The 16,341-nt window shown below is 46.8% G+C and overlaps 1 protein-coding gene across 1 annotated transcript; it reads left to right on the top strand.

The window, feature by feature from the left end:
* Positions 1-9,918: 9,918 nt before the first annotated feature.
* Positions 9,919-13,583, top strand: mych (myelocytomatosis oncogene homolog). The gene is made up of 3 exons (XM_084460552.1): positions 9,919-10,044; positions 11,170-11,748; positions 12,128-13,583. The coding sequence occupies exons 2-3, from the start codon at positions 11,181-11,183 to the stop codon at positions 12,739-12,741; spliced, it is 1,182 nt and encodes a 393-aa protein (XP_084316678.1). The 5' UTR covers positions 9,919-10,044; positions 11,170-11,180; the 3' UTR covers positions 12,742-13,583.
* The last annotated feature ends 2,758 nt before the right edge of the window (positions 13,584-16,341 follow it).

Genomic DNA, 16,341 nt, shown 5'->3' with positions numbered 1-16,341 from the left:
TGAGAATATACTTTTTGAATGCACTTCAATGGTTTCATTGTATGACTGGCTCATTGCCTTTAATCTGAAGGGATTCCAAGGTGCAGTGTTTTATTTCATCCACAAGGGGGAGCCCTACTTCTTCCAATACATCCCACAGAGTACAGTAATCGTGGTCACACAAAAAAACTAGATAAATACCATCCAAGCCAGCTGGATATCATGTGAGTTATTTCCTGTGAGTTATTTCCTGTAAGTGTGTCACATCCACGTATCCATGAGGCATCGTGTCTTGATGTTTGATATTCATTCCAGATTCCAGGCCTATTTTCATAACCCATGATGTGTGTCTGTATAAATGCATTATTATCCAATTCCCCACGCTACACTCAAACAATAGTAATTCCACTGGGAGTCTACAGCTGGAAATGTTTTTCCATAGCCTGTATTCACTGGTATCTGGGCTCTAACTCCCACATCCTGCTCTGGGATTGTGATGCAATCATCCAGACTGGGCAGGAGGGAGCCTAAGACAACAGCTTTGGGAGGCTGACGACGGATGTTTTTTCGAGCGGGGCCAGGGGCAGTGTGGCCCTGTGTCTGGTGAAAAGGAAAAGGCAGTGTCAGTGAATCCGGACCCTGACTGTGATTGTGTGTGTGTGTGTGTGTGTGTGTGTGTGTGCGTGCGTGCGTGTCATTGCTAGGGGCAGGGTCCACATTCATTTACATTTATGCACAACCTATTGACTTCCTGGTGGTTAATAGGAGCTGAAGACACACAGAGAGAGGGTGGGGTTGGGGGAGGGCTGAGAGACAGAGAGAAATGACTATTTCAACGTTTCAGAAACAGATGTAACAGTTTGAAACCTCACACCATGCTACTCAGTGAGTAGGCTGGCAGCAGAACTAGATCAAGATAGATTTAAGTTGCAAAATCATCTATTCTTGTTTGCAGAATTTGAAGTCAGAAATTCATTCTGATTGAGCACGGTAAATTGAATTTGCTATGATATTGAAAGAGAAGCAGAGAACATGCAAGTTAAAGTCCAAGATTCAAGACCAAGAATTCTTTATTTGTCACATGTCACGAATAAATAAATAAGTAAATAAATAAACAGCCCGGGGGGGGGGGGGGGGGGTCTCCTCACCTCCTTTCTTATATCCTCACCTCCTGTATCCTCTCGTCCTCTCTTCTCTTTCTTTCTACTCTCCTCATCTCCTGTCTTATCTCCTCACCTCCTGGCTCCTCACTTCCTGTCTCCTCACCTCTTGTCTCCTCATCTACTGTCTTATCTCCTCACCTCCTGTATCCTCTCTTACTGTCCAATTTCATCCCATTGATTATGTTGGTTCTTAGCTCTGAATTCTGAGGAAAGGTCGCTTCAAAATGACTTTTTCAAAATGCCAATGCTCAGAGTTCAGAAACAGTTGTGGTTCGGTCCGGATCCCGACCGAAGTCCGGACTTTGAGGATGGATGCACTGGGTCAGGAGCCTCACCTCCTCTAGGTAGACCCTCTCATCGTTGTTGGTGATCAGGCCTGTCACTACGGTGTCGTCTGCAAACTTGACGATGGTGCTGGTTGGATTCAAAGATGGCTGTACAGTCGTGGGTGTCCAGGGAGTACAGTAGTGGGGACAGAACACAGCCCTGGGGGGCTCCCGTGTTGAGTGTGAGGGGGGATGAGGTGTGGTTGTCTACCTTCACCACCTGGGGGTCTGTCTGACAGGAAGTCCAGGATCCACTTGCAGAGGGCGTCGTTTTGCCCCAGGGCCCTGAGCTTGGTGTTGAGTCTGGGTGGGGTTATAGTGTTGAAAGATGAACTGTAGTCAATGAACAGCAGTCTCACATAACCTGACATGTTCCCCTTGCTCTTGTGAGCGAGAGGATGTGAGCTATCCTATCCTCTTGAGCTATTGCGTTCCTCTGTGGATCTGTCGGGTTTGCATGCGAACTGTAGGGGGTCTAGGGTGCTGGGCAGTGAGGAACAGATGTGTTCCAGTTTCTGAAGTTGGGGGGTAAGGCAGAATCAGAGCCAAAACAGCGGAGAGAAAATAAGAATGTGGACCAGTGGAAATGTTACATCATTGGAAATCTACGGCCCGGATTAAGATCCATGACAGGGATCTTCACGACACTGGATTTCTCCGGGAGAACGAAACCGCATTTAAAATGCTATTTGACTCTGAGGCTAATCTCCCACTAACCCCTTGATGAGGCGACCGTGAATGACGACCCTGCAGATTATTCAATCTTCACCTTTCTGAGGAGAGGGAGGGCAGATAGGAGAAGACAGTGAGGTGGTGGTGGGGTGGGGGGGGGGGGGGGGCATTTAAAAACAGCTTATCCTTCGTCTCAATGCATTCCTCATTGATTACTGGGCAGCCTGGGGGGGGGGGGGGGCACTCAGCACAGCAATCAAACACTGAATAGGACAAAGCTGTATTGATTGGCTAACGGTTGGATATGCGAGGGAGGAGGAGGAGGAGAGGAGGAGGGGGGGGTGATGGGTACATTTCTGGCTGTAGGGGACAGGGGAAGATACCATGACGCCGTCACTGTAGGGGACAGCGGGAGATACCATGACGCCGTGGCTGTAGGGGACAGGGGAAGATACCATGACGCCGTCGCTGTAGGGGACAGCGGGAGATACCATGACGCCGTCCCGCCAGTGGTTGTGCCGTCGCCCTCGTCGTCACATGTCGAATATCGTGCTCCTGTAGCTGCTGCTTCCGGAGAACTAGAGCTTCTCACACCACACCGATATGAGGGCCTCCATGAGCCTAGAGGGGTTTGGACTTCACTTTTAACATATATATATACATCTATATATATATATATATAGGGTTCACTTCTATGCAGTGAGATTGTTAGTGAGGTTAATTATAGATTTTGTTAACTGTCATACTGAGCTCAGTCTTGTTCTTACTGACATGTAATACTTGTCATACTGTCAGCATTTTCATATACGGAGCCACCGAGGAATTGAACCTTGGTGAGATATCACATGTGTGTGTGTGTGTGTGTGTGTGTGTGTGTGTGTGTGTGTGTGTGTGTGTGCACGCGCTTGTGTAAAGTACACGGTGTGAGATGCAAGGAAAATCATCTCAATCTGAACTATGGCCCTTCCCTGCTCCGGTACAAACTCATAAATCTGCAAGCTTGGCTTTTTTCCAACGACATCGCCGCCCATGGCGTTCCATATCTGCCATGCTGTCTATACATAACTACATGCATGATCCAATCATTATATAAACTTACATAATAACGCAACTGTATCTTGCTGGTTTGAATAATCATTATTTGAATAATAGTGCATGTTTTGCTGGTATTTGTCCTCTTGCTGTCCCAGAGTTCCACAGTATGAAGGCTACCTGTCATGTTCGTCCTGCAGGTGTCCTTTGCAGTATAGATCCGTTGGCACTATTTGTCCTGGCCAAGTACTGGCCAGTGTGGTGACATTTGCTCATGCCAGCTGCTCTCTTATGACTGGAGCCAGCTTTTCCCAGAAGTCCACGCAGGGAACTGGCCAGGTTGTGAATGTCGCTGGCACGTGTGGTGTCAGGTTGTGTATGTGGGTCAAGTGCTGCCACCGACTGACGTGGGGGCCTGGCCAGCGATCTGCCCTACATGGCGAGGACTCCGTACTCGCTCGCCACGCCGCTGCATCCCCGGCGCACAGGCATGAGACTCCGCTGGCATCTGGAACAGCTCTCCCAGACCTCTCCTCTTTCCCTCCCTCCCTCCGCTAACGCACTCTCGTCCCTTCACTCTCCCTCTTTCTCCTTCTCTCTCTCTCTCTCTCTCTCTCTCCGTCAGCCCTAAAAATAAATACCACGGCAATGCTTCACCACCGACCTCGATATTTCTCCCTCCCTATCTGTGTCACTCTCGCTCCCATTCCCTCCCTCTCCCACCCCTTACACACTTCCTAGAAATATTGGAGTTCTACGTGGAAGAGTGTCTTGGCCGGGACGACTCCTCCCGTTCCTCCCCGACTCCCACATCACTGCGCCTGCGCGCTCCTCCTTGATCCCTGTCACCCCACATCACTGCGCCTGCGCGCTCCTCCTTGATCCCTGTCACCACGTCGGCACACGCCATGTCTTCACTGTGTCTGTCAGAGAGAGAGAGAGAGAGAAAGATAGAGAGAAAGATAGAGACAGAGAGAGACAGAGAGATAAAGAGAGAGTGAGACAGAGAGAGAGAGAGATAGAGAGACAGAGAGAGAGAGATAAAGAGAGAGTGTGACAGAGAGAGAGAGATAGAGAGACAGAGAGAGAGATAGAGAGAGAGAGAGAAAGATAGAGAGAGAGAAAGAAAGAAAGAAAGAAAGAAAGAAAGAAAGAAAGAAAGAAAGAAAGAAAGAAAGAAAGAAAGAAAGAAAGAAAGAAAGAAAGAAAGAAAGAAAGAAAGAAAGAAAGAGAAAGAAAAAAAGAGAGCATCTGTCTCTTTTTGTCTGTCTACATTTCCAAATGGGTCCAATATACTTGTTCTTGCCAATTACCAGGGGTGGATCAATACATCAACTGAATATTCGCCCCCCAGTGGCATGCTCAGGTGTCTGCAGAGAGAATGCGCTGCTCACTGTGGCGTTATAGGTTAGAGGTCACTGTTGTGTTGGCACTTTTGCAATAGAGGAGTCCTGTGCCATTCGCAGTGTATTTCTGTTCTTTTCGGGAAGCGTAACGACAGCTTGGATTGCTCTACCCCATCCAGGCTGCTCTGCCACCAGCTCTCCCTCAGAGAAACAGTGAAGATGTCTTAGAACACACTCCGTCAGGGGGTGACAACACGTGCACAGAAACAGATGTTGTCGCACACAGCAACTGGAGGAACAGTTTGTGTGTCAGTGTGGTTTTGTGACTGTGTGTGTGTGTGTCTATGTGTGTGCGTCCTCGTCTGTATGTGTGTGAGTGAAACAGTGTCCTCATGAGTCCAGAGTTGGCAGCGAGTTGTGAGTTAAACTCACTCCCCTAGTAAATACTGTCCACCCATGCCGTTGAATAGCTAGCTTTTCATCGGTGTAGCTGTTTAAGACTGTTTGCACTGTGGGAGACCCGGGTTCAAATCCACCCCCGGGCGAGCAAAAACCTATGGTTTACAAGTGTGTGTGCCCATGTGTGTGTGTGTGTGTCTATGTGGGACTGGCTGGTGAGTGAGTCAAGGTCTGTTCCTCATTTTCTCACTGTGCGCCCTCTTTTCCCCCTAGAAATCTCTCTAGTCATTACGGGGGTGGTCCCTAAAACTGACCGCAAACACACCGCAGAGCGCTGACCTTTCACCCGCAGACCTGCCTGGCCCAGACAGCTGTCTACGCGACTACTGACTAGCGACATACCAGGCTAATAGGCTACATAGAGAAAAAAAATATTGATTCGAATATATTTGATGTTTATTTTGTAGCGTTAGCGGGGGGGGGGGGGGATAAAGTGGCGGCATTTTTGCCCCCATCTCAGAATGATAATGGGGTGCAGCAAGACCTTCCTCCAGCTTTGGCACAGAGCTAAAACAAACCGTGATAGCTCTGGCTAGGCAAGAATTATTTCTCAACAGCTGACCAAGGTTAGGGGCAACAGAGCAATATTGACCGCTGGGGGCAACAATGTTCAACCAGGGATGACATTGTTACATTGCAACACTGAAACATATAAGGACTCGGGCCTATTAAGTTGGCAGATGTCTTTATTGTGCTTTCGGTGTGTCAACAACAACACAGATGAGATCAATTTGGTTGTCAACTGCCACATCCCCAAAGTCCCATATTGACGCCTATTGGCGTAACTGTCGGCACATCTGCCCTCCAACCAGGAGAACCTGGGTTCTAATCCTACCCTGGGCATGCCGAAACAGATAGGTTACAATGGTGCCGTGACCCGGATGTTCAGTGGTGATGGGTGAGTGTAACTACTGAAATGTGGAGTAGCTGGTGAAACTCCTCAAAGCAGCGCTGATAGTTCCTCCAAGATGGACGTCCCTGTTGGCGTAACTGGGTATAGCAGCGTTGCTATATTTTTCGTAACTGAAGCCAACCCTCGCTATATTTCTTTATCTGAAGCTATAAAATAAACATCAAATTGATTCTAATCAATATTTTGTCTGGCTATTGTCATTGGTAAGTGGGATAACACACTGGCTCTTATTTTATGATGAATAGGGTAAAATGAAGGCCCCTACAATTTGGAAAATGTCCCAATTAATATAACCTTTCCTACGTTCAGAAAGCCACGTTTATTTACATGCACAAGCAATTTCTCTTGATGCTAAGGCTATTTGAAACAAGTTTAAAGTCAAGTTAGCTTGCCTTTGTCGGCCTATGTAAATAATTTCCAGACTTTTATGAATCTAGAATGAAGAGGTGGATGGAATCGATCACCGGTTGTTGTCACCAATGTCACAGTGGGTGAAGCTGTTAGTAGAGCTGCAGTAGTAGTGGTGACACTCTGACTATCATATGTCATCTGGGGTCCGTGGATAGGAAGGGACACTTGAGAAATTGCAACATTAAAGACCACATTGTTCTGTCTATATTTAAGTGAAAGGGGAAGAGAACATGTGAATGTAGCTTACAGTTATTACAGTTAAGTTCTCCTTCCTCTCTGCTTCCTCTGACTGAGTCATGAATGAACTCCTGGTCCGTCTTCTCTCGTCCCTACTTTCTGTGCTACCGTTTCTGCAGTCTGCAAAGATCTTTCAAAGCCATTGACGTGTGATAAAAACCAAATGGCACAAACAGTCAAGAATCAATGGACATTACCCATTTGAAATGTATAACACAACCATCCACTACCCTCCTATCACACGGCCCCAGGCAGCACAGACCACTTCCTCTTAGTCCCCCCCCCATTACCCACTAGTGTATACGTTAAGACCATTATGTTGAAATGACTGATTTCTTGAGAAGTGCAGAACCTAAGATAGTATTTTTTTCATTTGCAACCCCTTCCTGTGCCGGCACACAACATACACACACACAAAAACACGCACGCACACACTCGCACCCCTATCCGTTATCTCGGGGAGCCAAAGCGAGATGTTGTAAGGTCGACAGGGACACTCCCTATCAGGAACAGACCGCAGGGGGTGGGGGGGTTGGGGGATGAGGAACGGACACTCTGAGCCTCATGGCTTCTGGGTAATGTGAGGTTAGTCGGGGGCCACTTCAGTTTACTTAGAAATGCATGAATCTGGAAGAACACTGAATACACACAAGCGGTCAACAGGGACACTTTAATCTGCATGCCAGGATATGTACCAGTTCATTCATCACATTATTTACACACAACATTAGGCTGAATGCTAACTTTATGGTGGCTGTATCTGTCTGCACTTTACATGAATTGATACCAAGCGAGGCATGTTTGTTAAGTGGAATCGAGGGGGTTGCAAGTTAAGATCTTCATCCACATTAATTGCCGTTTTTCTTTTTGGTTATAATCTACATCAAAGTCCTCCCAGCTAAGTGAAATACATATTTCAAACCATTTTCCCAAGTTTTCAGGCATTCCAGTTGCAATATTGCTCAACCCCTGGTCAGGCCAGATTTAGCAACAGATTTGTCAGAACTACTTTAGTGGGGTGGACTTACCTATGAGGGTGGGTGCCCCCGTATGTGGGAACCGGCTACAATGCACTACATGTATGGTTGTGTCAACTCCCTTATCCCGACCTGACAGTCGCCATACATTTCTTTGTTCATATGAGCAAACAAAGATCAGCCAGCCTTTGTCCGTTTAAGTTCCTGTCAGCTCCTGCCTGGAGTTCTGTTCCACCCTGGCCACACAGAACACCATTCACATACTGGTTCCCTATCTGCACAGGATGTACAGTAGGCCTATTTCTAGCTCAATGTACATTTAGTGGCTAACGAACTCCATAAAGCTAAAAGAGGACAACAGAGTTCTATGTTTGATTCACATGATACCCCACTTTAAACTCAACAGACTGTTCCATTGTGTGCTGTTAGCCTTCTATAGGCATGTGGGAGTTCTGGTTGCGTCTGGGATGGCGGGCTGCCATGTTTCTGCTCGGTGCGGAACCTCTGCTTGTTCCTGGCAGAACCTTGGTTTCTCTGATGTCTACCAAGAAGCAGGGTACAGCCATGAAGAGCCACACACCACATCAAAGAAGTTACTGGAAGAAATGTACACAAACATGAAGTCGCTCGGGGTTCGCCGTAGTGGAGAAGTAAGGTTCCGTCGACTAAGACGTCGTTGACAGGATAATGTTAGGGCATTAAAGACATCATCAAGTGGTATGAATCCTCTGTGGATAAATGATCATGGATACGACGCGCCCTTGGATGAAGAGATCCTCACTGCCTGGCCTCCTAGGAAGTTCTGCTCCAAACACATGGGAAAAGACAGTTATCTACAAGTATTTTCCTGTCTGACCCAAACGACCTAGGCATACCGTGGCTCTTCAGTTTGCACCAGGGCTCCATCTAAATCAGGGGCTGCATCTGTCAGGATAATTGGTAGCTAGAGAGTTACAGGCTCTTGGTCAGTGTGTGGCAGGCTGCATGTAGACAGTTTGAATCTTAGTTCAAACTGTCCACACACAGCCTTACTGTAATTACACCCTACTATGCAGGGTGTAATTTCATAGGAATTGAAATGGAATCTTTATTTATCTGAAGTGTAGGCTACTCTGTTTAGTCTTCAGGGGTAAGTTATAGGGAAAATAATACTACACACGTTGATGAATCATATATGGAACATTATCTTAGGCTTACGCCTACTAAGCTACATCAACAATTTGAGGAAGATTGCATAATGAATATTTAAACTATGCTGGCTGCTTCATAAAAAGAACCCCAGACAACGCGGAGTGATAATCCGTGCCCGCGGCTGTGGGGAGTCAGTGGGCCAATCTGTCAGCCAAGCCGCCTCTAGGTGGCACATTAACCCACAATTTATTTCCTATCACCTCAGCCAAGCGTTGGAGAATGAGCTATTAGGCGAGGCTACTACAAGCCTACAGTAAATTGGCTCATCTGCAGGCTCTGCTTTTACACTGCACGGGATACCGAAAGCATTTTGTACACACAACTGCATTAGGCTACATGTTTTCCCGAGAAATAGGCTATATGCTATCATTAGGGTAGGCTATAGCTAATAAAAACGCCTCGCAAATAATAGTCTAAAAACGCCCATTTTGCTATTAACTATGGCCAGGAGATATATTTCCAGATTCTGAAAATGGACATGCAGAACCAGTTTATCCAAGGCTATAACATGTCCCCGCATGTTGGGTCAAATGAACTGGAGCAGACGGAACCCATCCCCCACTATTTAATGGGGGATTGGGGATTGCCCATGAAGTGTGCACGTGTAGCGCCGGATGCGCCTATATAGACTACACAGCTTCTGTTATATAACCCCATTTTCCATTCCTAGTTTTGTTCGGTAAAGAAAGGGGCGATAGCCTACATCTACTGACTGGCGAAATCTTTTGAAAGGGTCCAACAACGTGACCCCTGAACCCATTCACATACCAGCGATAAGGGAGATGCCGCAGTGCTACTACTACCCCAGCGACGCACCCGGCTTTTCTGAGAGTACACGTGTGAATCTGTGCTACCCGCCACCATTTTCTTGGAATTCCATATGCGTAGGCAAGAGTGATATCAATGCGCGTCTTAGACAACATAGATCCTAGCTTCAATCTGGTTATTCTTGAGTTGTGTTCTTGCGCTATTTCCCGAGCAGACATATATGAATGAATACCCGGTAGTGGTTATTGAAATAACGGAATATTTTAATAACAGTGTCGCGTTTTGTCATTAATGTTTTGGCGCGATTTTGCTTTGTGGAAGAATACCGTTGCGGTGTGGTGATATATAGTTAAATAGATCTCGCCGCCACACCCACCGTTCGGGTGTAGTGAGTGAAGACGGACTACTACGAGATACAATGTTGCATAGTTTTACCTATAGTCAATTCAACGCTGAGCAAAATTATAGATAGCAAACAGTTGGCTTTAGCTGACTTTAAATTTCTTACTTTGTTTAGTCGTTCAACAGCTTGTATAATCGTCGTGTTTTTATCTTCGCTTCAGTTTAAAGGTAAGAAATGATGACAGCTGTGCTAAGATTTATAGTTTTTGTCGGCTAGATACCGGTGCCTCATTCCCATGACACTCTCACAGCCTACTTACGCTTGAGATAAGACAGAGAGGCATTTAACTTTCACGTTACCTGCATTTGATCTTTGTCTGACATATTACAAAACACGATGGAATAGCCTCCAGCTCTGGCCTGCTAGGGAGTACTTGGTGATTTGCATGCGAGATATTAGCACGTTTTGATTTTCTGATTTTATAACCCATCGTTTGTGGGATTTAGAAGCAAAAGTCACAATTACGTAACGTTTCTTGTGTTAAAATAACATAATCTGCATTTTGCTTAAACGCATGAGCTGGGGCAGTCTTTTAGGTGTAGTTTTAGAAAACGTAGATTTTTTTTATTTATTTATTTTTACTCATCAGTGGAATTAGTGCACAAGTGAGCAGTTAACCAACCATTCAATGTCCGTTTCCATCACATTGCATGAATAACTTTATTTCAGTGGCTTCACTTGCCGGCTACTGCTGCAGTGCATATTTCCACTGAAGGCTGATATGGGCGTAGCAACGTTACCGAGTAACTTTGTGTGTAGTTTTGGGGTTAAATAATCAGAAATACCCCAATAACAAGACAGACTTATCTTAGCTTTAAAGTGTAGTCCTATTATTTTAGTGTGTGTATATCCTATATAGTCTACAATACATCCAGCAGTACAGTTTCTGCAATAGACTATCCGTAGCTAAAGTAATTAGACTTTGAAAATCTCACATTCCTCTCTAATTGTCCTTTAATTAGGTGTATTCAAATTGAGTTCCAGGGGGGGAAAAGTACATTGTGGAAGCTCACGTTGTTCCCCAGCTGTTCTGGTGATGTCAGGGGTGGAGGGTGAGGAACGAACATCTGGGCGGGGCGAAGGATGTAAACATGAATAAAAGCTTCTGTTGTGCCGGTAGGCTACAGTCCGGCTACCAAGACCATTAAGTAGGCTAGACACTTTACTTACACGCCTAAACCTACCATTTGGGAAGCTAATGTGCTCTGCCACTGTGCGTGTCACTACACTGTACCCTAGTGAGTTATTTATTTATTAAGTTGGTTTTTTGCTATTCTTTTTTTTCCATTCAGATTCTGCCAAAATGTTGCAAAGTTTCTCCCAGTCGCAAGACTGGTTCTACTCGGAGCCGCTACTATTCGATGACGAGTTCTGCCAGAGTCTGATGAAAGACCTGCAGTCCCTGCCCACGCCTCCCCAGTCGCCACCCATGAAAACCGGTCTCGCCAGCAAGCCCCTTTCCAAGGAGGATCAACTCAGTTACGTTTCGGAAATACTTCTGGAAGATCAAGACCTGCAACTGAATTGGAATTGTGACTTTTTCGACAACAACGGCAATGTGGCCGCAACCGGAGACAAGCACCCACGGCCGGAGGAGCCGGAGGACTGTTTGTGGCATTGCCTGGGGGATAATAAGGCTTTGGAGGAGAAGCTGTCTTCTGTTCTGTCCAGCAGCCCGCTGCTATCGGACATAGACACCAGCATATTCGAGGAGATCGCCGGTTCTACCCTGGACTGCCACAGCGCGGCGCTAGCGTGCCAGGCTCTGGAGAGCGAGGATTTATTGCTGGACAGCCAGGAGCAGAGCGAGGCCACCTCTGGCTACGGGTCGACTGGAGGGGAATTCTCTACATACTCGTCCAGTGACTCTGGTGAGTTGAGTATATATGCAGTGTAGTTTATAATGCATTGAAAAATTGGAACCTTAGTTTAGAGGAACTAATGCAGTTTGTCTTCACTTGTATGATTGAATTCACAAATTCACGTATGCTACAGTTCAGATACAACAAACAGAGAGGCTACATATTTACCAGCACAGAGATTAAATCGCCACTTTTTTTATTTTGTTTTAGCTACTCGACCATAGTAACCACCTCTGATTAGATGGAACATCCTAGTCTTCAGCCCTAGATATGTCAAAATGCAAATGTGTAGCAAAAACGATTTGAAATGACAGTTGCACCTTTCATTGGTCCTAAACTAGCCGTGAGCTCCGCCCTAAACTAGCCGTGTTTTGTTTTTGTTGTCCAGAGGAGGAGATCGATGTGGTGACCGTCAGGCTGAGGTCCCCCAGCCCCTCTCCCCTGTCCCAGTCTGCGGACGAAAGCGAAAGCCTGCGACTACAGCAGCAGCGCCACCACCTGGAGATCCAGCAGCAGCACAACTACGCCGCCCCGTGCCCCGCCTCCCCCCTCCGCTCCGAGCCGTCCTCGGCGTCCTCCTCGTCCTCGCTGTCTCACAGGAAACGCTCGCGCGGCTCTGACTCCTCCCACCACCGCCACTCGGGGCGGAGCTCCTCGTCCTCGCGCCATCACCGCCGCCGCCACCACCATCACCACCACCACCACGGCTCGGGGGCGTCCCGCCACTCGACGGACGTGGAGGACGAGGAGGAGAGGAGGAGGACCCACAACGTGATGGAGAGGCAGCGGAGGAACGAGCTGAAGAACTGCTTCCTGCGACTGAGGGACAACGTCCCGGAGCTGTCCCAGAACGACAAGGCGTCCAAGGTGGTGATCCTGAAGAGGGCCAGGGACGGGATCCGTAGCTTGGAGGTGGAGGGGCGCAGGCTGCAGGCCAGGAGGGACAAGCTCAGGGAGAGGCAGGAGAAGCTGAAGGCGCGGCTGGAACAGCTGCGCAGGTAGTCGGAGGAGAGAGGAGAGAGACGCGGGACTTTGGTTGGAGAGGAGCAGAGAGGCGCACAACTGGACATTTTGTGTGACCTACATGTAGGTCTGGACTATATAGACTTGGATGCTGCGCATGTACACACACACACACACACACAGACTTGAACACATGATTCTTGTTGAAATCCTCATGCCTTGACTGCTGACTGTTGAAAAGGAGTTGACAGTTGAAATTTGGTTCGGAGCCATAGGCCCTAGTTCAGCCCAGAGCAATGGTTTGGTTATGCCTGTCCTTTCTTGTTCTAGCAATCTGCCAAAGTAATTTGTTCATAGTAAACATGTAAACTAGCCTATTTTGTAACCTGTAGCCATTGGAACAATAGATAGACAGTTATCTATTATCTTAAAACACATTCCCCCTCCAATAGATGTGTCAACTTGGTTCTTATTTTGCAATTGTTTCATTACTTTGGGCTGGATCTAAAGTTTGAGTTCTGATTATGGGGTTGAATGTAGCTAACGTGTATACCAATTATTGTTGTTCATTACTAAATTCTGTCAGTCTTAATTGTTATTTTTAAAGAGAATTCTTCCATTTACTTGTGTGAACTTGAAATTACCTGAATTGTTGGTAGAAATGATGAAAGGATTGTTATTAGCCTGTTCGACCTACCTCCACCAGGTAATCTCCTGGTCGATCACCGTTTCTTTGCTCTCTTCAAAGCAACCGTTTAGATTTTTATGTAAATATATTTTGTGTATTATGTAAATTATTTTAGTCTTTCTTTTTCTTTGTTCATTTGGAAATAAGAAGTTATGTTCTTTATTAGCAGCACTTTTTTATAATTAAATAAAGAATGGACAAGATATTGTTTACTGAACTCTTATCTTCCAGACACACACACACACACTCTCACTTTCTCCCCCTCCTATAAGCACATACCTGTATGCCTCCCAGACCCAAGCTGTCAGGTATGAGAGAATTAACAGGGCAGAGGGAGAGCTTGTGAACCACCCATATGCCTAAAGCTTATTCATCACATGTAAAGGTTACAGCTAGTGTAGAGGGTACAGTGGTATTCATATTGTACATGTGCAAGGAGTGGATGAGGGGGTGGGTGAGTGCAGGTTGTGGTATTTGGGTCATGGTGAGTGGGTGGAAGATTTGACGGGTGAGGAGATAGTAGTGGACTAGCTGATAGGTGCAGTGCCATAAAACTTGACACTCTGCCAGAGGGGCCTTTTTCATCTGTGGCCGAGGTGTGGCTGATTGTACAGTCAGTCATTTACTCGCCACGGTCCCTGAGCACACACAGACGGTGGTCAGGGTGCATGAAGATAAAAAAGAGACATAATCATCGCCATCTTTCCACTCACATCCTCTTTCTCTCTAACGTACATGTCTCAGGAACCTCAGTTCTTATTGCTTCCTACGTTCTTCACAACCCTTCCTGGAGCCGGTAGGCTGTCGGGCGTCGATTGCCCAGTGGTTAGAACATCTGACCAGTGACCAAAAGGTACCTGGTTCAACACTGGGCCAGACCTTCTGTTGTATCCCTTAGGAAGGTGTTTAACCCCCCACCAGCTCCAAAACATTGTAAATCACTTTGGATAAAAGTGTCTGTTGAATGACCAGACTGCAGTCGTAAGGTACCTGGTATCAGGTCCGTGCTCTGCTTAATGAATGACATTCTCATGTCACTGTAATTCTGTGAATGGCCGTCCACCACCCCAGGTGGTTATTGTAACAGCAGATGTGGGCTAATTGTCTGGCTCTTTCCTGTGCCCCAGACTCAACAGGCCTGTCACTACTGCTTATCATGAGCTGTTCCTCGCGCCACGCCGTTACGTTATGTAACCGTCCAGAGAGCCTAGCACCCCAGTGTAGAGAGGCACCTCCCAATACCAGACCTGCTGCTTCACTCTGAACCTCACTCCCATCTTTGCCTCTCTCTCTCTCTCTCTCTCTCTCTCTCTCTCTCTCTCTCTCTCATCGTCTTTCTCTTCTCATATTCGGGTCACTCTTTCTCTCACCCCTCCTCCTTCTCGGTCATCCCCCATGCCCTGTGGCCCTCTGGGCCGTGGATTCCAGAGGACCCAAGTCTCCTCTGAGTCTGCGTCCTAAACACAATACACCTACATGAATACAGGCCGGTGTGGGGAAGTGACTTTGGGAAGGTGGGGGGTGGGAGGGGGTAATCACCTTTGGAACCACTGGCTCCTGCTTGACTATGCAGAGGGAAATGATGTACGTGCTCATTTGCATATTAGAGAGTGAGGAAGTGAGATTCGATCAAGAGCGGCCACTCGAGCGTAGACGCATTCTAACGGTAGGCGTGAACTGAGCCGTCCGCCAAGACGAATGCTAATGCCATGGAGGTGTCACAGGGGAGGTCGGGGGTGGTGGGGGGGTAGGAAGGAATGTCAGGATGTTCTCACAGAAACGTGTGAACCGCCGGCACACTCACGACACTGTCGCACATCTCGCTTCAGGCCAAGAGAAGACATAGGGCCTACTTCTCGTCCGAGATCAAGACGCCGAGGAAAGGGCTTCCTTATCGCGAGAGCCGGGGCGGGGTTAGCAAACCGCCTCAGCTGCTCTGTGCACCAGCTCCACTACTTCCTGAAAGTCACTTGGCATCTTTATTTCCTGTTCTATATGATTGGCCTAAGTGATTAGTCAGGTGTGCGGAAGACCCAGCGCACACCTGATTAATCACTTAATCCAATCATAATGGACAGGAAATAAAGAAGCCAAGTGACTTTCAGGAAGTAGTAAAGCTGGTGCACAGAGCCTATCCAGCAGGTATACCGAGGTGCATCTCTTACTTTACACATTCCCCAGGAGAGATCAAACACATCTGCCTGTGGAGGCAACATCTGGGGGGGAAAAAGAGAGCCATAAACCTGTCTGCATCGACCGGGGTTCCTGGGAGAGAAACAGACGCCTGACTCTCACAGACCAGAGATACAGTACGGGGTTACGTAGGCCTACGTACAGGGGAATATACGACCTGAATGGGTTTATAAAGTGAGAAAGAAGAGAGACAGAAAGTCACTTCTTGAATGTGTGTCACTTCTTGAATGTCCCAGTGAGCCAAATGTTTTAAAGGCCTACATTTAACCAACATCTCCTTTTCATGCGTCTGTGGGCTATTTCGGTGAGGTGTTCAGCAGTGAGTCAGATCAGATCAGTGGGTGGAGAAAAGACAGGGGGAAACACCAAAAGCCAGAAAGTGATTCATATGTATCATATTGTTTTCAATAATCATACAGGAATTAAACAATACCCTTTTATGAAGTCATAAGACTGTTTTCTCCAACAGTCTACAAGTAAGAACCCGATCTCTGTTTTCTGACTCATTAAGCAGTAGGCTAATCGGAGGGATTTCACACATTAGGGTTTCTATAACAGGTAAAAAATATAAAGAGATACACGTTCCACTATCTATCTATCTATCTATCTATCTATCTATCTATCTATCTATCTATCTATCTATCTATCTATCTATCTATCTATCTATCTATCTATCTATCTGTCTATCTGTCTGTCTGTCTGTCTGTCTGTCTGTCTGTCTGTCTGTCTGTCTGTCTGTCTGTCTGTCTGTCTGTCTG

The sequence above is a fragment of the Borostomias antarcticus genome (assembly GCF_949987555.1).
Source record: "Borostomias antarcticus genome assembly, chromosome: 33".
NCBI classification, from domain to species: domain Eukaryota; kingdom Metazoa; phylum Chordata; class Actinopteri; order Stomiiformes; family Stomiidae; genus Borostomias; species Borostomias antarcticus.
This window is presented reverse-complemented; position numbering and strand designations above follow the sequence as displayed.